The 27,490-nt window shown below is 40.4% G+C and overlaps 1 protein-coding gene and 1 long non-coding RNA gene across 3 annotated transcripts in view; one reads left to right on the top strand and one right to left on the bottom strand.

The window, feature by feature from the left end:
- The window catches only part of PSME4 (proteasome activator subunit 4), a 92,696-nt gene extending 83,210 nt beyond the window's left edge, over nt 1–9,486 (bottom strand). For both annotated transcript variants that reach the window (XM_037047902.1, XM_037047901.1), the window contains exon 1: nt 9,227–9,486. In XM_037047902.1, the coding sequence (XP_036903797.1) occupies nt 9,227–9,456 (230 nt within the window). In that variant the 5' untranslated portion in view covers nt 9,457–9,486. The remainder of the gene's footprint in view (nt 1–9,226) is intronic.
- Nucleotides 9,487–9,811: 325 nt separating this feature from the next.
- Nucleotides 9,812–21,971, top strand: LOC118988377 (uncharacterized). Its single transcript, XR_005066755.1, has 4 exons — nt 9,812–10,072; nt 17,668–17,747; nt 19,487–19,550; nt 21,247–21,971. It is a non-coding gene; the product is annotated as an uncharacterized LOC118988377 (long non-coding RNA).
- Nucleotides 21,972–27,490: the final 5,519 nt, after the last annotated feature.

Genomic DNA, 27,490 nt, shown 5'->3' on the forward strand with positions numbered 1-27,490 from the left:
CTGAATCTCATCAATGGTCTGCAATCTCTTCCCTTTCAAGGGTGATTTTAGTTTCAGGGAAAATACAAGTAACAGGGTGCCAAATCTGGGCTGCAGGGGGTGACTCAGCACCTGGGTAATTTGATGTTTCGCAGAAAAACTCTGCACAAGATGTGATGCATGAGCAGCTCACTGTCATGATGAAGATGCCAATCATCAGCTATCCATAGCTGCTGGCTTCTGAATCATCCCAAGTTCCCACAGAGAAAGGTTTTCGAGCTTAACACAAACTTCCATGCAGATTCATTGGTCTGTTCGCTCAGTCATTTTGAATGTGATGGCCACACAGTACACATGCTCACTCAATGGTGTCTACCGCCCCCACTGACTAGTACAGTGAAGTCTTCATTGTTCACACATGTGCATTCCAGTCCACTCTCCTTGGCTGCCAGGTAACATCAATGTCACACAAGACATTATTGTTATATTAACAATGGCCAGACCTTTTCTGGACAAACGTCATACATTTCTCCTTATCCCCATCCACCACAGGTTAAACAGTACTCACTTGGAATTTTAGCACATTGTATTTCAGACTTATATTCTTCATGACATATTAAAATTGACATGACAATTTCTAGAGTAAAAGTCACTCACTACTAACACCTAATAATGATGGGTTATTTTTTTTTCCCCTGAGGCATGGATAATGGGCATTCATTTCTTGACATGCTTTACAGAGTGTCACTTAAGATCCAGCCATGGCAACATGCAATGGAAACATAAAAATAAGTAAGAAATTGCCCCTTGAGCATACAGCTTAGACAGGGAGACAGGTAACTGACTGGTTCAATATAATGATCTGAGTACAGACTTTAACAGCTGTACAGTCAATCTGCTCACATCTCTGTTCCTGTACGGTAATGGCTTTCCCCAAATTGCCCCTTAACCAACCAAATGCTACCTCCAGGCTCAGTTGCAGTCCTCCTTCCCAGTACAGTCTTTCTAGGCTACAAAGCCCAGGGGTTTTTCATTCCTCTGAACTGTGGTTAAGAGCAAGAGCCCTGTGATCATCAGGCAAATACGCTGACATCTAACCTAAGTCTCACTTCTTCAGTGGTAAAATTGGGATAATAAGCATGCCTATAGTTCATAGGGTTTTGTGAAAATTAAATGAAATAATAAATGTAAAGCCTCAGCATAGTGCAAGTACACCCTGAACGCTCAACCTATGGTAAGTAACATCTATAATAATGCGCTCTTGTAAGATCCCTCAGGTTACTGACACATATATATGTGTGTATATATGTATCTCCTCGCCTGGATATATTTATTGACTTTTGAGAGGAGAGGGGAGAGGGGAGAGGGGAGAGGGAGGAGGATCATTAATCTGTAGCCTCCCTCACACATCCCTACCAGGGATCAAACCTGCAACCTAGACATAGGTCCCAACCAGAATCAAACCCTCAAGCTTTTGGTGTATGGAATGATGCTCCAACCAACTGAGCAACCTAACCAAGGAAGGTTACTAATATTTTTAAACTGTCACAATTTTCATCTTCATCCCTTGTATCTTTATAGCTTAATAAATAGGTGTTGATGATATGATCTGAAATAAACCTGTAAAATCAGTAGCTTTCATGTTGTTTGGCTATAAACCACGGTTATATATAATCCAGTATACATGTAGAGATATACAGAACTGAAACAAGTCATAAACATTCCCCCTTATTATTTCCAAATTCACTCTAATAATTCTAATTTAGTTCACCAATCAACAAACAACCTCCCCCCCCCAAAAAAAAAACTGGTCAAGATCTACTAAATGATTTACCTTTTTGCCATAACCCACAATGTGGAAAGTTCTTTAGTAAACACTTACAAATGAACGTTGAGATAAAAACTGTGAGACCCCACAAACAAGCAAGCAAGCAGGCAAACAAAACACAAAGTGAAAGCCGTATGATATTTTGTCTGTTAAATTATGAATTTTTAAAAAGACTACATTTGTAATCATTCCTCAATTTGTTAAGTGGCAATTTTCCTCCTGCCATACACATAATTGGGACTTCTGTTTGGGATTTGTTGACAGAATTTGACATTTATTTATTGGGATCTCTGAAAAGTAACCTTCCTTCTTGCAGAACACAAACTATCCCAAATAAACTTTTCAGGAATCTGCCCAAACTATAAACTTTCACATGCAAAAGGCTGCCTTCATAAAATTTCTAGCTCTTAAAAACCATTTCATCCTTTGCTTAAAAAAAGAAAATTGTCAGGAAATAAAATGACACACCCACACCAACAGCTCAGAAGTTATTAATACGTTCCATTTAGACTGTCTACCATTAGAAGATTACGAAGTATGTTTAACAATTCTTAAGCAATCTCCAATTTATTTGAACTACAATACTACTCTGAAACCCATTTCACAGATGCAACAGTGTTTTTTCTTAGAAAGAGAGAAAGCCTTGCCCTGGCCGGGTCGCTCAGCTGGTCAGTGCCATCCCAACAGGTGGATGCCCAGTCAGGGCACATACAAGAAGCAATCAAATTAATGCATAAATAAGCGGAATGAAAACCCTGTGTGTGTGCCTAAAATCAATAAATTTTTAAACAATGTTATTTAAGAAAGGGGAAAAGCCTTTATATTTTTAAACTCTAAAATTTGGGGTCTAGGTATTATGAATCAGCCAAATTAGCATTAAAAGGTAATGACCAGTACCAAAAATTTATGGTTCATCTAACTACATTTGAATTCTAATATTTAACCATACAATATTATAGTTATTTTTAAATGAAATCTCAAACTCCCTGATATAACTGATATAATCTGCTTTCTTCTCTAATTAACTTTGGATTGGTTATGAAATACAACTTCTTCCTTAACCAAAATGCCTCCCTCCACTACTTTGGTTAAATATATATACTCTCTTGAACCCAGTACTAAAACAGAGCTCATCCCAGATTCATTTCTCCATTTTGACTGACAAAGTAACAAAATCCTTAGATCAGCATAATGCTTTAGTTTTCAAATAACAAAAGAGTCGACTCTAATATGACCGAGTACCTATGAAAGTATGTACCACTGTACTAAATGCTGGGAATGGAGGAAAGGAGAGATAAATACGAAAGACACTGACCTCAAGAGAGCTCACAGCAGAGGGGAGATGTGCACACAAGAACAGAAAAGCATGAACAAGAGATCAAGAGAGTGCACTAAAAGGGAAGAAATGCTGAGCCTAGGCCAAATATGGAAGTAAGCAACCTCAGGATTCCAAACAAGAATATTTATAGTATGTACTGCTTTTAACATTCCAGTGGTGATCTCAATGAATGTAAAGGTTTTTTATTGTTTGCTCCCTGTTACTTTTATTACCACATTCTCAGCTTGCTGTTTACATAGTATAACTGAAATTTCTTAATCTAATTTTCTAGAAAGATTAGAGGGAAACAGATTTGGATTTTGTGTCCAGGTTGGGGAGGATTCACTAGAAATGAGTCTCACTAGGAAAAAAAGAAGTAAACACAGGTTCCATAATAAGGACAGGCTTACACGTTGTGCACGTATTTACTAATAAATAAATGTCCCTTTTAAAAAATCTGCCATCATTTCCCTTCGAAAAATTGTATTTTGCAATACTGCAAGGCCACTTGGTAAAATTGTTTTTAAATGATATATTTGGATCTCAGAAGAACAACTAACAGTAGTCTTACTAATCATTTTTCTGCCTCTCTTAATGTAGGGTGTTAAAATACAATGGTCAGAATGAGAATTTTTTTAAAACCAATGAACTTAAAACTCATGTTTTCTCTTCTCAAATTTCCTGATGGAGTTTTATACATCTTACCTAGTCTGTCCCAAATAAACAAAAATGTACCTAACAGAAAGAGCACACTGGAACTTCCCCTGAGGGCAAAACTCTACACCAACACAGCCCAAGTGCCAAAAAGTGCCCTCTATACAAGGCACTCAGAAAATAATTTGTTCAAACAAGACTCCTGACTTTACTACTTTGAATGCAACTATTAACCTATAAACATCAGTGTCTTCATTTCTAAAATGGAGATAGGCTAGGGAGTCCTTGTTAGCCCAGGACTTATTCTATATCTCCAAAGTGAAGGGGAGAGGAAAGATGAATGTTGTATATCAAAAGGTTCATTTTAATAAGCTATTTTTCAACAGAGTTTATTTACTTACTTGTGGAGAGAGGGGAAGGGAGAGAGAAAGAGAGGGGAAGAAACAGCAATGTGTGAGAGATACACTGATCTACATCCATTGGTTGCTTCTTCTTATATACCCCCAACCAGGGACCTGGCCCACAACCCAGGCATGTGCCCTGACTGGGACAGAACCTAAGGCCTTTCAGTTCTCAGGCTGGAGCTCAATCCACCTACCCACACCAGGCCAGGTCCCCATCAGGGGGCATGTGAGAGGCAACCACACGTTGATGTTTCTCTCCCTCTCTTCCTCCCTTCCTTCCCCTTTCTCTAAAAATAAATAAATAAAATCTTTAAAAGAAAAAATGTATGTCTTCAAAATCACTTAATTCACTTATTTTGTTTCTCTTCCTATGGAAAATCAACTTTCTAACTGCAAAGAAATTTTGGTTCCCACTTTTAATGTGGTTATTGATTAAAGGTAAAACCTTTTCTACTATTTTTTCTAAATGGTTTTCCGTAATGAATGATTTGTCAAGATTTCAAGATTCTTTTACAAATAAAAAGCATTTGTAAAATAAAAAGCATTTGGCCAACCCAAGGTTGGCCAAAAAGTCTGTTTACTTTTTTCAATAAAAGACACATTTTTCATCTTCACCAATACCTTTATTGATTTAGATATTTTGAGTATGTCAGTCACCTCCCACTATTGGCTTCCAGTGAGTAAAGGGCAGGGGAGCTGCCAAACATCTCCCAATGCACAAGACAGCTCCACAGCAAAAAACTACTCGGCCAGAATAGCACCAAGAAACAGCACCAAGAAACTTCCCAAACCACTTTTGACACATTCAGTCACAGCACCTTCTCCATACAATGCACAAATCTTTTCTGCCTTCCAGCTGCATTTACCTGTCTTGATATAATAAAGCACAATACGTAGAAAATGCTGCATATATTCTTCCATCTTCAATATTAAAATAGCTGCACAAAAATTCACCAATTTTGAAGTTTTTTTTTTAAATGCACGCTGATGTGACTGACAGCTGTCACAATACAATCTTGACAAAATTGTTTTTCAAATAAAGTTAAAGACAACTAAGCATTACTAGAGATATCGCACAGAAAAAACATAAGGGATTTTTTGGCCCACCCAGTATTTACCACGTACCTCACAATTTCAACACTCAAACACTAGACACTCTATTAAGTACATGTTACCAAGCAACTGAGATTCAGGAGCTGGCACTTTCTACTTTCTTCCCCAAAACACATAGTATGAATTTGGGTGCTCCTGTTTTCACATTATTATTTTCCACAAGGGGCAGTCTGTGTATGAGATAACTCATATCTTGATTAGATTTAATACATGATGTGGCTTTGACTAGGATAATCCAATTTCTGTCCTGGAAGAAGACTACATACTGTTCTTACTAATAAAACAAGGGAGCTACGGTTTCATTAGCAGATGAGATGATTCCTCAGCATAACACAGTCATTTCATTACAAAACAGCACAGAATATAACATTTTTGTTGTAACAAACAAGGCATCTACACTTGTAATACACCAAGCTCACTTCACTAAAATCAAAATTCTGTGAAAGAAAGAAATGATCTTGAATGGGGTGAACCTGTAGGAAAGAGCAGCCATTCACTCACTGTCCCTCCTCCTGCCCTTCCTCCAGGCCAATTTAAAGTAACAGTGAGCAAGCAAGGAAGGCCCTTAGAGACTACTTCAGTGATGATTTTTCAAACAATACGTTTTGGAGCCCTAGGTAGGCATCAGGAGTCCAATGAAGTGTTACAAAGAAAAAAATTCAGTACTATTTTAGCCTGAGGAGTCCAATTCTGTGTTTAAGATTTTGATTTTATAAAACAGTCCACTGCTAAATTTTTAAGTTTGAAAAACCACTAACAGTCTACACTCCCACTTTCCAAAAGAGGACTTGAAAGCTATGAGAGGTGAAGCAAGACGGAGATAATAATGTTGGTGGCAAGGCTGGGTATAGATAAACTAGACTTCAGTGGCTCTCATGACAGGTCCAGAAGGGTAAGGGAGAAAAAGCAAATTTCAAGATTACTTTTCTTCAATTCAATTCTCTACACTGGACATACTAGTTTCCACCAATACCTTTCACTTAGTGTCCATGAGCTGTCTTTATTGCTGTTTTCTAAAGACCACTCGTTGGGGAAGGTCATCAAGGAATACGTATGGGGAGAAAGCCAAAGAGGGGTAGATGGGGGGAAATGGGGACAATGGCACTCAAACAACAATTTTTTTAAAAAAGTAAAAATAAAGACCACTGGTTTGTTCCCCTCTTCTGTTTCCTTGCTTCTTAGAAAATGGTCCTGTGTTATGTTACGTCACACAACTTTTCTTGAACAAGTTGTAATACTTTAAACTGTCTGCAAAAGAGAAGCTGTGCTATATCACAGGACCAATTTTTTAAATACACATAAGTAACCTTTCTTTACAGAGACCCACAAGTCTCAAAATGGACTCAAACAGAACTATGATAACTAATAAAGTAAAAAGTCCATAAAGGGGATCCTGAGTGCTTCTCAAACCTGGACTCCACCCCCTACCCAACCCCAGACCTGAGACACCTAGACTGGGGAGGGGGGGGGGGATCGGGGAGTGTCCACTTTTGGTCAGGGGTCCAGTCCCAGTGCCCGTGAATAGCATTTACATTCCATTCTTCTTCAGGAACGTACTTGATACTTTACAACCTGCCCAGTCCTTGTGGTAAGATATACTGACTTATTTGAGGCTCTATAGGATAAAAAATTAAAATCATAAAATACCAGAGCAAGAATGTTTCTCAGGAATTATTTAGTCCAACCCCCCCCCCCTCATTTCTCTCCCAAGAACACTGAAACACATGATTAAAGTAATTTCCAGTCACAGAGCTAGTGGGAAAAATGAGATTTTATTTCTACTACTACTTTCCACTCTCCTACAAAGTACTAAATATGATCACTACTCATGTAACTGACAGCTATCGGCACACACTCTGGCATCATTTAAATGTAAACTTATGCAATACACCAAGGCTTAATAAACAACATGCACAAACAAATATAAACAGGTCACCTTAACGTGACTGAGGAGGAAAAAAATACACCCAAGATCACAACATGTCCCACAAAGTTCAAAGTATCTCATAGCATAATCCCAAGAATCAGTTTGCATCATTTAATCGCCGCCCCCAAATAAAATTCCTTCTGACAGCATTTCTTGCTGCCTACTTAGATATAAATGGTTTTACGGGTTATTTAGCCATATAACTGCAATCTTGCCCTAAGCACCAAGGACTGTGTCAAATGAATTTTCAGCCCTTCCTAGGTAAAAGCTGCTTACACTTAAGCCAAAAATTAAAAAAAGAAAGAAAGAGAAACACCTTATGTGATACTTTGCCAAGCTTAGTAACAGTAAATGCAAACAAACAATGCTTAACTATGTCCATCTAGATTTTAGATTTTTAAATCCAAATCAGATATGTACTCACACATTGGTATATTCACATACTGTGCATCTAAAAGGGCCTGTTTGTGTCCCCCAAAAATGGTAATTCTCTGGCAAATCTAAGAGAATAAAGTGAGGAATTACTTGAACTGCATAACTATTTTTACTGTGCTTGAGTAACACAAACACCTAGGAGGCTCACTTGAAATACCGTGTTAATTTTAATCATTCATAAAACATTCTTCTCTTTTGACTAAAAGTGATTCTTCTCCCGGTTGCATTCCCCCCCCCCAAACCTCCTATGGATCTGAACACCACAAACTTTACTCTCTAGGAGAGCGGTTAACCTTGACATTTTATGGTCATTCTCTGAAAAGGGCAAATTAAGTGTTTTAATTTTGCTTTTTAATTAAAGAGGTCATTACTCCAAGCACCACCGCCAAGTGGAGATGAGAAATTTGTCAGAGGCTCCCTAATAATAGGCACATAAGAATCTTCCTGTGAGGAAGTGTTAAGACTGACTATTGCATTACAAAACCCTGAGTCATCACCCAGTTCACTCAGCAAATTTGGATAAACACTGGATAAAGTGACTGATGTCTTATGTGTTCACCCATTCATAGCTCAAAGCATAAACATCCAAGGTTACCAGATTTCATGTACAGTTAACAAGACATAGCAAAGTTCTTTTTAAAAAAGTTCTTCGGACACAGTGACGATGCCCATCTAGCAAATAGTCTCTAATTCCCCGCTCCCCGCAACTGTCTTTTACTCGTTTTCCTTTAATTTCAGTTGCACTAGTTTGCAGCCAGGTTATGCAAAATAACATCAACAACAATAAAAGAAGAATGTAACTCCTGAAGCATAGTTCGGTAATTTACATTCAGCGTCCCAAAATTAACTCACGCCCGATACTAATAACGTCCAAGACAACTTGACAACTCTGTTCTTTATTTTCCTTACTATCGTACATTTCCAAACAGGAGAAATATACACTTCCCCTAAGTTCTAAGTTTCAATATTCTCGACATTAACGTGTAGTACACAGCCCAAGTGTGCTAAAGGCTGGTTTTAAACCAATCTTTTCAATCAAATCCATAAAGACTGAGCAAGCCCAAAAAAGCAGAACCTGTAAATTCCCTAGGGCCTCAGAAAGAAAGTTACGAGACGCGAATGGAGAGCGACGAAGGATCATTAAATAGGAGAACCGGAGGAACCAGAAGTCAAGAGTTGCTCCTCCAAAGATCAATCCTCTGCACCCCTTCCCACAAGAGCACAGGTCCAAGGAGAACCTTTGGGGGACCGCTTACCTCTTTCCTTCTTGGCCTCGCAGGTCGGAAGACAACACTCCGAACCCTTACGGAAAAGCAACAAGGGAGGACGTAGACGACTGAAAACCGGGGAGGTCCCGTAGGAAAGTGGTAGGGAAGAGGCCTGAGTGCTTTCCCTAGCTTCTTTCTGTGGCGACCCTGGAACTACCGCACGGGGACCACCAGCTCAGAACCGGCAGAGTCGGGGGTCCAGCCATCAGGAGTGGACAAGAAGCCAGCCGCCCCCCGCCCCGGACACCCTCCCTATGAGCCTTTGCCCCTAACCCATCCCGCAGGCCCGGTCCCACTTACGTGGAGAGTTTTCTGGTCCAGAAGAGGCCCCCGGGCCACAGCTCTTGGAGTTGCACGGCCCGGCCCAGGTTGCTTTTGATCTGGGCCAACTGCGAGTCAGACTCGGCGTCCAGCCGCTCGGCGTAGGGCAGCAGCTTGTTGTAGACAATCTCCTTTTGCGCGACGAAGGGCCGGGGACTCCCACCCGGCTCCGGGGGGTCACCGCCGCCCGCCTGCTCCGCCGGCTCCATGAGCCCCGGGACACCCCTCCACCCCCTCCCACCCGAACCCTCCCCGGCCCCCACCCCTCTCCGGGCTCCGCCTCCTTCGCGTCGTCGTCGCCCTGCGGCCGCCGGCGGCCGGTCGCCCTCGGCCGGACCGCTGTGCCCCCTCCCTCGGCTCGCACGCTGCTGGCACCGCGCGGTCCCGGTTCGTTGGCAGCGGCAGAAGCCGCTCCGCTCGCTGGGCACCAGCTCGGCTAGTGACGCTGCAGCCGCCGGCCCGGAGGTTCCGGACCGGCCTCAAGCCACTTCCGGGGCGGGGCGGGGCGTGGTGGGGCGGGGCGAGGGAGGCGGTGGAGGCGGTGGAGGTGATGGCGGCTAGGGAGGGAGCTGCCGTAGGCGCGCCGCCCTCGCGGTCTTAGCAGTCCCCTCCGGGGGCCGGGCTCGGAGCCTCCACCCGCCGCCTCACCGGCGCAGCGCCAGGCTGCCCCACCGGAAACACGAGGCCGAATTCCAAGCTATTGTCCTTCCTTGCCTGGGGTTGCGCACTCCCAGCGTCTGCCCCTCCAGAGCCCGGAGTCGCCGTGGCCTTCGGCGAGGCAGTCGGCCTAGTCCCCCCCCCCGCCCAGTCTGTGGAAAAGCCTAGGTACTCTGTATCCATCCCAGGTGTTACTTACAGGTTTTTTTATTTACTCTGCCCGCTTTAAGCCCTCATCTTTCCGGTGTTCTATTAACCTCTCTCGTTCCAAACAAGAGAATAGTTACTCATTCAAGTAGTTGAAATATTTTGTGTGTCTGGGGCTTCTTTTTGGCCTTGGATATAGAAAGTTTAGGAGCAGCAGATTTATGCCGCCCCCCCCCCACCAGGGATTTAGTCAAACAAACTAAATACACTGGGGAATAAGCAATTACAAGACAATACTCGTAATTGCTAGATAAGTACAGGATGCCTCGAACACCTAAAGAGGTGTTCAAACTGGGGTGGGGTGGGTTTGAGAGTGTCAGGTAGTTTACTAGAACCGACATATTAATTTAAGAGTTAAGTGCAGAGATGGTTAGAAAAAGAAAGGAGAAAAAGAGAGAGAGAAACACCTCAGAGGCTTGAAGCAGGCACTCTCGGAATTCAGAGACGTTCAGAATGGCTGAAGATTGCTTGCAAGAGAAGGGAGTGGAGAATGGAGACTGAGAAGGAAATGTTAGGGACTTCAGAGCTTTATCCTAAAGGCAACAGGAAGCTGAAAGAGTTTAAGCATCAGGCAGCAGCATGATATAATTTACATTTGTTTGAAGAATCACTCTGGCTATGACAATGGTTTAGAGCAGACAAGATTGGACACTGGAGGATTCTCGGAGATGTCACATGAAGACCTGGGTGTCAGTTGAAGCGACTTCTATTTCAGCAAGTAGAATGCCCTGGGCTTGATAAGTGGTTGAGTGTTAAGCGTGAAAGGGAGGGCAGGGACAGAATGATGTCAAATTTCTGGTTTGGGAAGGTGGATAAGTAGTGAAGCCTTTCACTGAAGCTGAGATAGAGAACACTACAGAAACAGGTTTGGAGGCAGAATGCCTAAGGAATGGCTAATACATATTTTGACATATGGATGAAGGGGGTGCTCTAAACTGGGATATAGATTAGCATATAGGTGGATTGGAAGGAATGAGATATGAAGTATTGTTAAAGGGTGAGCTGAGGCATTACAATTTTGAAGAGTTTGTGTGACCAAAAATTGATTCCAGTTGGGCAGCACCAAACCATGAGTGGTCAAGGGTGCTCCACTGACAGAAGCCAGGAGAAAGACATACACAATAGAGAACGTATAGAAGCAAAGAAAGGAAACTATTTGATGGCTGTAACTTCAAGCCTAGTGATCTGTTTATGATTGTCCTTAACATTTACATTTCATAACCTCAAGACACGCCTAGTTTGCTTAAGTAGGCTGCCAAAACAATCATGCCGCCTCATTCTAATGGCCTCCTTGTTTAATTGATTTAACTGTATGAAAAGATTAGGGCCCTTGACCAAACTCTGAGGAACTCCATGGTCTGGGACAGAAAAAGAGGAGAAAGACCACAAAGAATACAAGATAGCAGTCAGGGAGGTCAGAGGAGGTCTAGGAAAGTGGGCATTCCTTAAAACAGTGTCTCAAATAGAGGAAGTGATCAACCAAACAAAAGGTGCAAGATGAAATGAGCACTGAGAAGGGTTCCCTGGAATATTGATAAAGCAGATAAGAACAGTTTCAGTGGAGTGTAGGAGTGGAACCCAGATTACAATGACAATGGACACATGGGAAGTAAATAAATAGAGGTAGCTCATGTGGACACTGGTTTTAAAAGTTTGGGTAAGAAGAAAAGAGATAAGTGGGTAGCTGGAATCAAAAGGAATTTTTGAAGGTGGGCTATATTTAAGTTTGTTTCAATAATGATGAGAAGGAGCCAATGGAGAGAGAGATTGAAGATGGGTAGGTGAGGATGGCAGAGAAGGGAGGAGAATGTGGAGTCTGGCCCTTAGCATTTAACCAGATTGCTTCACTTCCATAGTCAGAGAGGAAAGCAAGAAGCGGGGTTGGGATAGGAATAGGTACAAATGAAGGGAGGTTTGCAGGTGGCTGGATTTGGTGGCTGGAAGTTTGAGAAGTTCTTTCTGATGGTTCCTGGATTTTTTGGTTTTTTTTCCTGTGAAGCAACAGAATGAGAATGATGGGAGGAAGGGATGAGTATGGGATTTGAGGAGATTGGAAGGTTTAGAGTAGTCCCAAAATTCCAAAAAATGACCTGGCTGGTATGGCTGACTGGATTGAGCACTGGCCTGCTGACTGGAAATTCACCAGTTTGATTCCTGGTTAGGGCACCTGCCTGGGTGGGTTGTGGGCCAGGTCCCCTAGTTTGGGGTGTGCAAGAGGCAACCAATCTGTTTCTCTCCCTCTCTTTCTCCCTCCTTTCCCCTCTAAAAAAATAAATAAAATCTTTTTTAAATCTTTCTCTTGAGCTTTTAAAAAATCAGAAAACTGATTAACAAAACAAAATTGCTTGGCACTTAAGGCTTGGAAGCATGAATTCACTATCATGGGAGGAGTAACATTTTTCTTAATAATGTTAAGCAGCCCAGGATTCTGTACCTACAAGCTGGTATGATAGAATGACCAAGGAGTAGGAGAATGCTGTGTATGTCGGTGATGGTGATGGCAGTGATGTTAGCTACCATTTGCTGAGTGTTTCTCGCAGCCAGTGCTTTATCTACATTATCCCATTGGATTCTCTTCTCTAACTAGAGATAATTGAGTTGAGAATATTTGAAAGAGAGTGATTAATGTCTAAGTTGTCTGAAATTGTAGGGGAGGAAAGGAATTTTCCTTCTACTCTTTTAAGTTCTGGCTGGTCTAATAATTAAATTGACATGAGACAGATTAACAGGAGGAAATAACCAAATTTATTATGTATGCACATAGGGGTTTCATAAGAATAGCGGACTCCAAGAGAAATCGGGCATTTGAGGTTTATATGCCATTTAGGACTAAGCAGGGGAGGGAAGTTGTGGTTTGAGGCTTCAAAGGGGAAGAAGGCAATTTTCATGGAGATGGAAAAAGCAAACATTTGGTAAACAAATGATTGCTGGGCCATCTTTAATAATAAGACATAGAAGGACTCTTCTTGGAGCAGGTTCTCTATCTAAATTTTTTTAAGCAATTGTGGGGAAGGTCAAAGGTTTTTCTAGAATCTTTTGTTTCTTAAAAAATAATCAGTTTAAAATAATCAGTACCCCTAAAAGGCATATTTTGGGGTGGCAAACTTTGTTCCCCTCAAAGTCAAAATGGAGAGAGAAGAGGACATAGGCAGAGGGTAGAGAGATCAAGGTACTCAGATCCTGATGAAGAACAAGAACAATAGGAAAGGATTAGCCTGAGCAGGAATCCAGAAGAACAGGAAAGCTTGAATTTACTATTTCAAAGAAGCACTTGCAGGTGATCTCAAGTTTCTGGGAGTGGATATCTGAGCTGGAAAAGAAGAATTAATTGGAGCAAAAGAGATGAAGTATCTTCCTGTTATTCCTTGTGAAGTTTAGTAGAAAACACTACTGAAACTGTTAACGTAAGAATTTTACAAGTTTGTTTGAGCCAAACTGACGGCAATTGCCAGGAGGCAAAACCGCAATGGATTGAGAAAATGCCCTGGAAATGACAGTTTTGCAGCCTTATTTTATACATTACAATCAAAAGAGGAGGCACAAGGGGGTTACAAGAAATCCATTGGCTATAGATGAGGGAGGCTGGAGATAGCAAAGTGGGGAAACTTCTGGGTTTGGACAAAATAAAATGATAGGCACATCTTTTACATAGGTGGGTACGGGATAGTGACAGTCACCAATTACATGGTAACAATAACAATGAGGAGGTTTGTGGTCTGCTCTGGTGTGGTGGTTGTGCTTCAGAGGTTTGGAAAAAGAGAAGTTAACCGACATTCCAAAGGTATGTTATCATAGATGCGAAAATACAATAAACCAAATTAAAGATTGACTTTTTATCATGGAAGATTCTAGCTTACAGAAATGGCTGCCCCCCCCGCCCCCGTGACCTTCTTTCAGTTAGTAAGTTTTAATTTCAGACCACCCTTTGTGGTTACTTTAGATTTCTGAGTTTGTGAGGCCACCATGCAGGCCACCCCTGAGCTTGTCAGATTTTGTATATGCCCCTTTTCCTCCACAAAACCCCTTCAAATGGGAAAGCTGGGAGACCTTAAGTTTCTGTGTGTAACGTAGTCTACTCATCCTTGAAGACAGTAACCCAAAATCTGGGGTCAATTTTCTCCTCAGACCAACTCCGATGCATTTTGTATCTCGTAGAGCTCAGGATTCTCTGCCAAAGGTAACAGCCCATTATCCTTTCAGTCAGACCTTGACAGGAGAGAGTGGCTTCTTATCAGACCCCTGGAAGGAGCTGACTGTAATCAACCTTCTTGGAACACCCAGAGAGTACACTCCCTTCGTGGAAAATACTCTGAAAGAGAGCTGTCTCCTCAAGCTGGAGGAATTGGCAGGGATAATTATCAATCAAATATTTATGTCTTGGATGTACTTATTGGCCCACTACTTGATAATCCACTTATTAGCAGAGAACAAAATGACAGGTTGTTAGTTTCATGTCTTAGCCTCCCTTACTTTTTTTCTATATGTGATATATTTAGGGGTGGGGGTATATTGGCAAGTGGATGAATCTCTGTTGTCTGAGCACAATCTTTAAAAGCATAATTTTTCAAAATGAGTCATTCTGGTATACTCAAATATCCAGACTCTTGCCATTACAGTTATTAAAGACACCAGAATATAGTATCTGAGAAATGAGGACCTTTTTTCTAGTTCCCATGTGATTTTTAAGTCTTGCATATTTAATCCCAAAACCCTTTTTATCCAGTGACAGTATCCACTTCACTTCATTTGAAGTAAAGTACATGGAGTTCAATTTTTAACAAGAAACCACAGATAAAGCAATGAATTTTTCTATTATTATTTTATAGTTTTTCTCTCTGTTAGGCATTTTGCCATTTTACTACAATGTAACTTGATAGGGGCTTCTTTTTATTAATCTTGCTGGGAATTTGTGTTTCTTTTAAAAAGATTTATATAATTTATCAGTCATACAAAATTTTTATCCATTATCTTTTCATAATTCTCTTTCCCTCCTTATAGAATTCCTGTTAGACATGTGTACCTTCTCATTCTAATCTTTATATATATTTTAATCTAATCTTTATTGTATTTTACCATTTCCATTACCATTTAGTCTCCACATACAATCCCCCCAGCAATCCCCAGCAATCACCATACTGTTGTCCATGTTAATCTTTATATTTGTTCATTATATTTTCCAAGTCTTTGTCTTTCTACCTCATTCTGTATAACTTTATCAGATCTATTTCTGCTTCTGAGAAATTTTTGTTCATCTGCATCTATCTGATCTGCTGTTTTACTTGACCATTGGTCTTCTAATTACAAGGATTATATTTTTTATTTTAGAAGTTCTATTTAATTCTTTGACAAATCTGCCTATTCTGCTTATCATTGAGTTTTATTCTTTATGGTTCCAATGAATTTTTAATCCTTATAGAAATACTTAATTATTTCAGATAATCATATTTTGAACATACTTTCGAATATCTCAGATTCTTAGGAATTCTATGTGCTTGTTGACCTTTGCTCATGGTGGATCGTTTACTTATGTTTTATGATTTTAATTTTTTTCATATTTAAAGATTTATTTATTTTTAGAAAGAAGGAAAGGGAGGGAGAGAGGAAGAGAGGCAACAGTTGATTGCCTCTCGCATGCTCCCAGCTGGGGACCTGGCCCACAACCCAGGCATGTGCCCTGACTGGGAATCGAACCAGCAACCTTTTGGCTCACAGGCGGGCACTGAATCCACTAAGCCACACCAACCAGGGCATGTTTTGTAATTTGTTATATTATGAGATAATCTTCAGATAGCTTTTTTATTCTGTGGGAATTCCATGTGACCCAGAGCAATTTTTTGTGTGTGCTTCCTTGCACCAGGTCCAGTACCAATTAATATTTGTGTTCACTTTTAATTTAGTGTAAATTTGGATTTTTAACCTTTGCAAGTTACAGGCTGGGAATTCAACCCTTGGAAAGTTCTGTTTTTATGCATTATTTTACTTCCAACTCTCTTTGGTTCAAGGCTTCAACTTCTGTCTCTGAGTAGATATTAAAACCCAACTTAATTTCTATTTCCAGATCCAATAGCTATGCCCCACAAAGATGTGCAAGCTCATCTGTGGTTATTGTTTGTTGTTGTTATGTTTAATGAAGCTTTCTTTCCTTTGTAAGAGTTTCCTATATTTGTTCAGGCTCCCATGCTGCTGAAACTGGAAGACCCTTCAGGAATGAAATTCTAACTCTAAAATATTAAACATCAGACATCTTTGGGATCAAAAGAAGGTAATTGCAGGCTACCAAGAGGTTTTTTAGCATTGTCATATCACATAGGTGGCCACTGGCGCTGCCTACCCACCAAGCTATCTTTATTTAATGATTAAAACATAATTTATTATTTATTACTTTTAAAACACCTATTGAATATTTAAATGCAAAATGTATTTTTCAGCAGCACTGAAGCTCTTTGTGTTTCTTCTTTGACAAGCTGTGAATAATGTAGGAGGTCACAGCTTCCCTCAAAATCAACTATAATAAAGAGATTTTCTTTTTACAATGGTAGTTGGAAAAATTAACAATAGAGTCAGTGGAGAGATAATAACCAATGCACAAAGAGCATGTACACCCTCTCCACCTACCTCCAGTTTTTATATTTATAAAAAGAATAGGCCTTGTTCACAGGCAGAGAATGGGGTTGTCTGCATGAATAATCTGAATAGCCAGCAAGACACTCATACTTTATCTGTTGCTTGAAATGCTACATTTTGAAATAATTTCTTTGTAGTAACCAGAATCTATTTTGAAATTTACAGACTCATAAGAGGGATAATATACCAAATTCCTACTTCTCCACAGTGAATTATATATCTATTAATTCTGTAAATATGTATTGACTATCTCTGAGTGCCAACTTGGAGATCATAAAATGAAGGACATAGTTCTTCTCCACAAAGAGTTCACTGTCTAATGGACTGACAGACAAGTAAACGTTAAATTATAACTGACTGTCATCTGGAATCTTCCTACCTTAAGATCACTAGATAAAACTACAGCCAGTCCAGTGTCACTTAGTTATAATGTTGACGAGGTGCCATGGAACTCAACTCTTATCCCTATCAATTACCTACGGTAAAATTGGTGTTTTTTAATACTTTGGTGTACTGAAAGGCACAACCTGTTGATGATACCGAGAATTTACCATAATTTCAACTCCCTTACACAGACTGAAAAGTCGAATGCCTTATCCAATAATTCTGTCAGTTTTGGAGGATAAGGGCTTATGTTTTTATAGTCACTCTTGGCTCTAAACTTTAGCTTCTGCTAAGCTAGTTCCTTGTCAGGAACTAGCCATCATCTTACCATGAGGCTTTTGTTGTCCCTGTTTTAGTAATGCTTTAATCCAAACATACAACCTGGCTTTTTTTTCTTAGTTTATACAATTTCCATTTAGCAAACCATTCACACAAATTTTGTATGTGCATATAAGTAAAATGTAGACAGGTTCAAGGTGAGAACAGATTTATATGCTAGAAATACAAACAACTTAAAAGTTAACATAAAATGTTTGTTTTCCTAAAAGATCCAGTTCACTGTAATTCCTGGTATCATGGAGCTCATTGTCTAGTGGAGCAGGCAGGCAGCAAATGAGTCCTTCTACAGGTATTTATAGTCTCATTAAATCCTTTAATAGGGTAAAGAGTGCTATGACTGTGTAGAACAGGAGGACCTAGAAAGACTATTTTAAAGGAAGTAGCATTTGATAAACGATCTATTGAAAAGGAGAATGAAGAATGATCCATCTAGGAAAACAGTGTGAGTGGAGGCTTGAGGTGGGGGAAGAACTTGGCTTGTTTGAGAAGCTCTGGAAAAACCTATGTGCTCAAGGAGGTGGGGTGAGAGTGGCGGATAAAGCTGAGAAGGTAAGCAGAGTTAGATCATATAGTGTCTTATAAGTTGGGTTAAGAATTTTAGATTTTATTCTAAAAGCTATTTCAGTTATGTGAATATAGTGCTATGGGCTGTCACCAAGTACTTGGGAGAAGCTGAAGGGGTGCCATTAGGATCTTGAAGTCTTTTTTTTTCCCCCTTCTTCATCCCCGTCTGGGTCTTGAAGTCTTGAAGTCCTGTGAATACATGTACCCCAGGTAGAGGCACCAGTTTGTGGAAAACCCTGGAGTTTTCAGTGGGCCCGGTTAGGCCAGGAAGCAATGAGTACAGTATGGTAAGAGCACAGAGAGATGAATAATGTCAAGAGAAAAGACAACAAGGTAAGCCAAGACCAGATTACGGATGGTCATGCATGCCTTCCTAAGGCGTTTGTGATTTATGCTATAAGCACTGAGGCATGGGCATGACATGCAGAGCCTTTACAAAGATAACTCTGGACATCATTGTCATTGTTCTAACAAAAATAAACAGTATATTGAAGGGACAACCAGTAGTGAACAATGAGGTGCTTTGGTGGTAAATGACAAAAAAACTTTTAAAAAATGCTTTGGTAGTTGGCAGTTAGGAACTAGAGCTAATTTAAACTTGACTCCAAAACTGAGTGAGGGAATTTTGGACTAATCCCATTTGAACATAGATGGAAAAAATTTTACTAAAAAAATACTACAAGATCCTAAATGAAAATTTGAGTAGTCTTTTGGATATCAGTTTCTAGAGTTAGTGGAGATACACATTTGAAAGTTCTCAGCATATAGACGATATTATATTTAATGTTAAGAGACTAAATTAAATCACCTAAAAAACAGTATAAAGAAGAGAAGACAGTAAAACCTTGAGGCCTGCAAGTGGGACAGAGCAGGAGAAACCAACAGAAAAGGAAAACCCTAACAGATTAATGTTGGGGGTCCTCAAAACCAGCTCTGTGTTCAGATATTCACTAGGAGATTCACTGGAATCAGCATGTAATTGTACTCACAGTTAATATTTATCACAGTAATGTATAGTAAGCACAGCACTGGATTAAAAACACTGGTGAAGTCTGGAGGAATCCATGAGCAGCTTCCTTATATCCTCTTTGTCCCATGAGGGGTCATGCAGAGCATACTCTTCCCCCAGGAATGAAATTGCAGCAACATAATTGTGATGTCTGCTCAGAGAAGCTAGTTAGAGACTCAGTGCCCAAGGATTTGGGGGGCAGGGGGTGCGCAGAGGGGTCTGGTCACGTAGGCACCCTCTGCCTATAAAATTCCAGATTCCCAGAAGGAAAGCTGGTGTTTAGCATAAACTACATTGTTTGTATAGTCTAGGCACAATTAACCATTCTTATCTTCTGGGGGACAGTGGGAACATTCCTGAAAAATCAAGTTCCCAAACGATAGCTAAGGGCCAATGTTGTAAGCTCCTTTGAAAAATAACAATCTCAGACCTGCTATCTTAACTGTTCTGCACAGAGTGGCATCACAGAAGCTGAGTGGAAAATATTTTCAGGGAGAGAGATGCTGCGGAAAAATCAAGGTAAGGACCAAAGTAGCTGATGGATTTGGCAATATACAGGCTAGGCAAAAGTAGATTTATAGTTATTCTTATGGAAAATACTAATGCAAGAATAAACTCTGTTTTGCACACTCACAACTGTAAACCTACTTTTGCCCCACCCTTTAGAGATCATTGTTGACCTCGGCAGGAACAATTTCAGATGCAGGGTGGGTTAAGGTAGCTGAATTGGGGAGGATTCAAGAGGGACTTGGTGAGGGAGCGTAGAGCGTCTACAGACAGGATATTTCAACTTTTCTGTGAAGGGGAAGCAAAGAAGGAAACATAGCTTAAAGAGGATGCAACTCAAGAAAAGGTTTTTTACAGATGAGAGATATTAGCACATGTTTGTTTGGGATCAGAATAATTAGAAAGGAAGAGAGGATGATGTGGAGAAAGAGGGATTGGGTCCAGAGCAGGAATAAAATGATGGGAGAAGAGACACTCCCTCTATTGAAATGGGGGGGGGGGCGGTGGGGTCAGGGAGAAGTAGAAAATGTGCAGGTGCAGGTAGAATCACAGATTCTATGGGAATGGGAAGATGAACAACTTCCAATAGCTTCTCTTTCCTCGGAGAAGTGTGAGGCAGTGTCCTCAGTTGAGAGTAGAGGGTTGTGAAAAGATGGGAGAAAAAAGAAAGTTGGGAATTTGTAGAGTAAGGAGGAAAATAATTTGGGAAAGCAAATGTATAAGATAGAACACTGGCAGGGGAGGGGTCATACTGGGGGTTACAGAGGACTATAGAATTATATTCCAAATGTTTTATTAGTGACAGGGAACAATTTCAATTTATATCATTGAAATGTTTCAATGTCTACCAAGGTCATCTTCAAAAGGAAACTTGTATTGGGTAGCAGTTAAAAATGGTAATGAAATGATTAGGCCTTTAACCAAATAGTTTTTATTAGCTCAAAACTACTTAGGTGTTAACAATTGAACAACTGAAACTCTGACCAAACAATCTCCCCAAGGCTAACATACACACAAAATATACCTTTAACATTATACTGTAACTTCCCCCACCAAAGAAAACAGGAAGAGTGGTTATGTTCAGCTGATAGTGTTATTCTGTCATGTAGAGTTTCTGTTGCATTCTGAATATCAAGTTGCTGTATTGTGTGATCGTTCTTTTTATTTACATATATATTTTTTTCAACACTGCCGTGGCAGGAACATCTTCCCATTTTCACAAAAGTGTCTCATGAGCACAGACATAAAGAATATTTCAAAGAAGCTCCAAGAATCTTTGCTATCTGAGAGACATTTTTAGTGTGTACACTTACTCCCTTATTTGCTGAACCCCAGCTGCGGTGCTTGTCTCTGCACTTACCCCTGCTCACCCCCCCCATTTATCCCATTATTGCTTTCAGTTGTGAGATGAAAACGTTCTCTTTAAAGTAAATTGGTTCCTCTAAATAAAGATGCGTCCAAATAGCTACTTTAGTTTTGTATTTAATCTCAAGTTAAGTACACAAAGATTTCAGGATGTAGAAAACTCATTCATGTCTCAGTGACCTTGGTGTTTTCTCAATAAAAGATCATTATTATCACATTTCTTAGTTTTCCGGTGTATGAAATAAAGTTAGAATATGTCTTTACTAGACACAATTAATTCAGTTCAATTTAATTTTTACTTGTATAAGTTTTGTAACGTGTAACTTTTCGTGTATTTCCAAAGTTTTTTCCTAAGTTGGAGAGTGTGATGGGACACCTATGAGAAGTAAAGAAGGAGGAAGGAAGATTAATTAAGTGAGGAAAGCTTTGCAGGCCTCGATGCTCATTGGTCACCTGTGAAAGAAAAGGGAGGAAGCAGGATTGGACAGGGAGAGCCTCAGACTGATGTGGACCTAGAGAAGTCTAAGCCAACCACTCCAGTGGGACACTCTGGAGCCAAGGTTGCCTGTTCAAGAAGTCGTACACTGGGTAGAAATGGCTAGACCCTAGTAACATTGCCATGCTCAGTCCCAGAGGGGGGCTTCATGGGACGATGGTGACCTCAGTTTGAATTCCACTGTGGTAGGTCCGAAAGGTGCTGCAGCTGGAGGCTATTATTAGCTAACTGCGTTCTTCCAGCTGAAGGGAGATCCAAGCCAGGCACCTTCATGCTAATGTCACTTTCCTCGAATAGTTCAGTTCTGAGTTCATAATTCAGATTATGGATTGTCAGAGTCTCCTAACTCTCCTCCTTTTGGTCAGTTGTTTAGCTTTCTGTTGAACTCTTTAGCAGATTAGTCTCCTAAAAGATCATTTTATCCCATTAGTTCTTTGTTCAAAAATATTTAGTGTCTTGGCTGTAAAAAAAAAAAAAAAGGAACCCTTACCTTTTGTGACATAATGGATTGACCTGGAGATTGTTGTGCTAAGTGAAATAAGCCAGTTGATGAAAGACAAATAACCATATGCTCACACTTATATGTAGAATCTAATGAACAAAATAAACCAATGAACAAAATAGAGGCATGGACACACAGAACAGACAGCTGTCAGAGGGGAGTGGAGAGAGGATAATGGGGACTGTATGAAAGAAGGTGAAGGGATTAGCCAAAGAACATTTATGCATAACCCATAGACACAGACAACAGTGCAGCAATGGCCAGAGGGAAGGAGGGGGCAAAGGGCCCCTGAAAGTGGGCAAAGAGGGGAAAAATGGGGACATCTGTAATGTAAACAATAAAGAAAAGAGATATTCAATGTCTCTCTAAGTCCATAAACCACAAACTAAAGCCCACTCAACCTGGTACTCAAGGCTAACACAAGACTGATCCCAACCTATTATTCTGTTTTTATCTAACTTTGTGTTCTCTCTGGTCAATCTATGTGGGATCTACTTCAACATTTCATTTATACTTACGTATTTTTTATTGCATACACAGTACTCTCTATTCCATTTATCACACCCTTTTCCCTATCTACCTGTCTTTCAAGACCCAGTTTACATTTCCTATCTTACAGAAAGCAGTATCTGGCCCTTCCTTAGAAATAGTTCTATGTGTCTCCCACTTATTTATATTTCTACTACTCAAATTTTAATGTGAGCATGCCTCTTTCCCAGCTATACTGTCATTTCCTTTGGGAAAGAGGAGCACACTTGTTTTTTTTAGCTCTGCAAGTACTCTATCATTGATTGCAGAGAGACAAATGAGGAAATAGATGGTAATATAAAAATTAGGGGAGAGCCCTGGCTGGTGTGGCTCACTGGACTGAGTGCTGGCCTGTGAACTAAAAAGTCACCAGTTCAAATCCCAGTCAGGTCACATGCCTAGGTTGTGGGCTGGGTCCTGGGTTGGGGCGTGCATGCAAGAGGCAACCCATCGGTGTTTCACATACTGATGTTTCTCTACCTCTCTTCTTCCTGCCTTCAACCCTCTCTATAAATGAATGAATGAACGAATGAATAAATAAATAAATAAATAAAATCTAAAAAGAGGAGAGGAAACTTCAGGGTGACAAAGGAAAACACACCAGGAAGTAAAAGAATGCTTCGTGTGATGGTTTTGTGGGAATGGATGACCACTTTCTGTTTCTTTCTTAGGTGCAAACCAGGGCAGAATTCTTTACTCCAAGTACAGAGATGTTTAGGCTGTCTATGGATGAGCTTTAAGAGTGTGATGATCAAAAAACTAACGTTTCCCCCCCCACCCCCCAGAAGGGCTGGTTCTTTATTTTAAAAGGACATTGGTTACCCTGGCTTGTGTGGCTTGATAGATTGAGTCCCGGCCTGTAAACTAAAAAGGTATTTGTCAATTTTCAGTAGCAAAATAGTTGCACTTTTGGTTTCTCTTTCTCCCAGTTGGCTCCCAAAGAGACCACACCAAACAAGAGTACATTTTAAGCCAATAAACTGCTGGATGTGCACCTAATAGACCTCCCAGAACCCTCACCAGAAAGAGGGCATTGGGTAAGGAAAGAAACTTTTAAAGATCAGCACACTGCCAGCCCAAAGGGTAGAGAGGTCTCACAGCCAGAAGGGTGGCCAGTGTGCCCCAACCCCAAAGAAGCAAAGTTTCAAAATAATATTAGACTTAAAAAAGTTTTGTATATAAACTAATCAAGATTTCTCTGGCACTAACTGAAATAAAGCACAATGAGATGGCACTTTTTAAAGACAGCAGTTTCAGACCCAGAAAAGGGTGATGAGATGAGTTTTGCATGGGTAAATCAGTGGCAAAAACATAATTTTCTTTCTTTCAAGGTGGCAGGAGAGCAAATAACTGATTGTTTCAACATAAGGGATATGTGATCCTTTCTGTGAACCATTGGGAAGGGGAGAGGTGAGACAAGGATTTGGTTTCAGACAGAAAGGTCTCACCATTTTCATTTGCAAAAAGTCTCTTTAACATTTGTGAAAAGTTTATATGCATGTATATGTAATTTTTCTGGAATAAGATCCATAGTTTTTAATCTGACTTTCAAAGGGGCTGTGATAATAAAAAGATTTAAAACCACTTGACCAGAGAAGACAGGATTGAGTGTGATTTGGCAAGTCGGAGATCATTGGTAATCTTAAAAAAATAATTTCTGGACTTCTGGCCAAGATGGAGGGGTAAGTGGAAACACTGTGCCTCCTCACACAACCAAATTAAGGACAACAAAGATTTAGAAACAAAAACACAACCAGAACAGACAGAAACTTGAACCGTACAGAAATCCGACAACCATTCAATCAGATCAGTAAGAGGGGCAGAGTTGGTGGCCAGCAGAGGGGTGTCAGCAGCAGGAAAAGGTGATGGCTGCCAGACCTGGGAGCACAGGTGGCTAGCAGAATCCGGGTGCAGGGAGGAAATGAGCAGAGTACGCAAGGTGTTCGGCTAATTGCAGTCACACATTTGTGTGCAGATAAACTAGGTAAAAACAGGCAGTGAGACAGACTGTGCAACCCATGGCCCCAGCGCCCGGAAATAAAGCCTGAAAGCACCAATTGAAAAGGTGCCAAGAGAGACTCCACCCTCACAGGAAAGTTTATTGGTGAGACCCACAGGGTCCTAGAACATACACAAGCCCACCCACACACCAGGGAACAAGCACCAGAAGGGCCCAATTTGCTTGTGGGAAGCAACAGAGGGGACTGAAGTCTGAGAGAGAAAGCAGAGCAAGTGCCATTATTCCCTCTCAGACCCCACCCCCACATACAGCATCACAACCCAGTGACTGGGTTGCCCTGCCCTGGCAAACACCTAAGGCTCCACCACTCATACATAACAGCCATGACCTGACCAAAAAATTATGGCTCAAATGGAAGAATAAATTGAAGCCCCAGAGTCAGTACTTTTAAGTGACCAAGAGATAGCCAACCTATGAGATGCACATTTCAAAACATTAGTGATCAGGATGCTCACAGAACTGGTTGATTTTCGTTGCAAATTACATGAACAAATGAAGGCTGCACTAAGTGAAATGAAGGGAAATGCACACGAAACCAATAGTGATGGAAAGGAAACTGGGACTCAAATCAATGGAGTGGACCAGAAGGAAGAAAAACAACCAAACAAAAAAGAATAAAGGAACAAGAATTCAAAAAAAACTGAGAAGAAGCTTAGGAATCACCAGGACATCTTTAAACGTTACAACATCCAAATTATAGGGGTACCAGAAGAGGAAGAGGAAGAGCAACAAGTGGAAAACTTATCTGAACAAATAATAAAAGAGAACTTCCCCAGTCTGGCAAAGGAAATACACTTCCAGGAAGTCCAGGGAGCTCAGAGAGTCCCAAAGAAGGTGGACCCAAAGAGGAACACACCAAGGCACATCATTATTACATTAGCCAAGATTAAAATGAAGAAGAGAATCCTAGAAGCATCAAGGGATAAGGGGACAGTCACCTACAAAGGAGTACCCATCAGACTGTCAGCTGATTTCTCAAAAGAGACCTTACAGGCAAGAAGGGGCTGGAAAGAAGTATTCCAAGTCATTAAAGGCAAGGACCTACATCCAAGATTGCATTATTCAGCAAAGCTTTCAGTTAGAATGGAAGGGCAGATAAAGTACTTCTCAGATAAGGTCAAATTCAAGGAGTTCATCATCACCAAGCCCTTATATGAAATATTAAAGGGACTTATTTAAGAAAAAGAAGATAAAAAATATGAACAATGAAAGGACAGCAAACTCACAGTTATTAACAACCACACCTAAAACAAAAGCAAACCAAGAGGACAGCTAGATGGGGAGTGGAGCCACAGAAATAGAGATCACATGGAGGGTTAGCAACAGGGGAGTGGAAGTAGGAGTGGAGGGGAGAAGGTACAGAGAATAAGTAGCATAGATGGTGGGGAGAAAATAGACAAGGGGAAGGCAAGAGCAGTGTGGGAAATGTAGAAGCTAAAGAACTTAAGAAACATGGACATGAACTAAAATGGGAATGTGGGTGGGAGGTGGTGTGGAGGGTGGAGGGGAATGAAGGGGAGGAAATGGGCCTACTGTAATGGCATAATCAATAAAATATACTATAAAAATAATAATCCTGAAGACTGATGAAAGCAGATGTCACAGTCTCAGGATTTAAGGAGTGAGTGGGTGCTGAGGAAGTGGAGGTAGCAAATACAGATTTTCCTTCCAGAAATGTATCAGTGAATGGGGCGGCATATATGATAATTTGAGAAACAGTAGACTCAAGGGAAGGCTCTATGAATAGGAGATATTTGAATATATTTACAGAGGAAGAGGTGAAATAAGGATAGTTGATAGAGAAAGTAGGTGGAGAAGTGTCCGGGTAGTCTGGTGTTATGCTGTAGCAACAACCTCCAAAGAATCATGACTTAAAACATGAGTTTATTTCTTGCTAATGCAAACCATGCAGTAGATAACTATCCTCTATCCTGAGATCCATTGACCCAGGCTGCTTCAGGCTTTGGGCTGAAGAGAAGACAGAAAGAGAGATGAGGAAGTGATGCCCAGGGATCTCACTGACTATGAAGTAACACCTGTTACTTCCACTCATGTTTCATTAGCTAGACCTAGTCACATGGTCACACTTAATTGGGGTAGGGAATGTAGAAATATGAAAATGAAGTTAGTGGGCATATAATTATCTTTGCTACATGAAGGGATCAAGGAAAAAAGAAAAGAGAATTCTGGGGAGTTGGAAATGGCATTGTTTTTTAATATTCCCTTATCTTCCTACAAAAACAAAGCAAGTTGGATAGGAAAAGCTAAAACCCATTAACATCAATAACATCTTTTGGTAGCAAAGTATGAGCTTGCAAATGTATACATGTGGGTACACATCACGATAGCAACAAAATTCTCATGTGCAAGGAGGTAGAGGGACCCAATCCAAAACAAAACCCCTTACCAAAAGATGCCCCCAAAGACACGTGGGAGTGAAGTTTAGAGAGTTCATCTGAGGGTAGCAGTCAAAAATGGGGAGAAGTTTGTGGGCTCCATTTTCTCAGGTGCACACAGGGAGCTATGGGATGGTATAGAGTGCTCTAGGTTCTGTGACCTTTCAAAACCAACTTGAGCTCCCTTCTAGGACCAAGCCTTGCGTGAGAGAGAAGTTGCTAAAACAGGACACAAAACAGGCCATGTGTTATAACTACCAAAAATAATACATTAATTATGAAAATTCTAAATCTGAAAATTTATTATCTGGTCTATTTTCCATGACAATTACGTTCATTATTATTGTCTGATCTCACATATAAGAGGGCTTGCTATGAGCTTACTTGACACCACTACAATACTTTGATAGTAAAATGCACTTAATACAGAGACCCTCCAAATTTGACCATAAATTCTCTTCCATTATTGATTCCTAGGGAAATTTAAAGTCTAAAGATTAAAACCCCTTACAAATTAAAGTCCAAGAAAATTAATGTTTGAAATCAAATTCTCTTGCCCTGGAGATTTACCCTTCAAAGAAATTAATGTCCAAAATTCATCCTTCTCAATTCATATTTCACACACTCTTTATTAGAGGGGTTCTT

Source organism: Sturnira hondurensis, unplaced genomic scaffold (genome assembly GCF_014824575.4).
Source record: "Sturnira hondurensis isolate 20B ecotype Veracruz unplaced genomic scaffold, ASM1482457v3 Scaffold0006413, whole genome shotgun sequence".
Lineage (NCBI taxonomy): Eukaryota > Metazoa > Chordata > Mammalia > Chiroptera > Phyllostomidae > Sturnira > Sturnira hondurensis.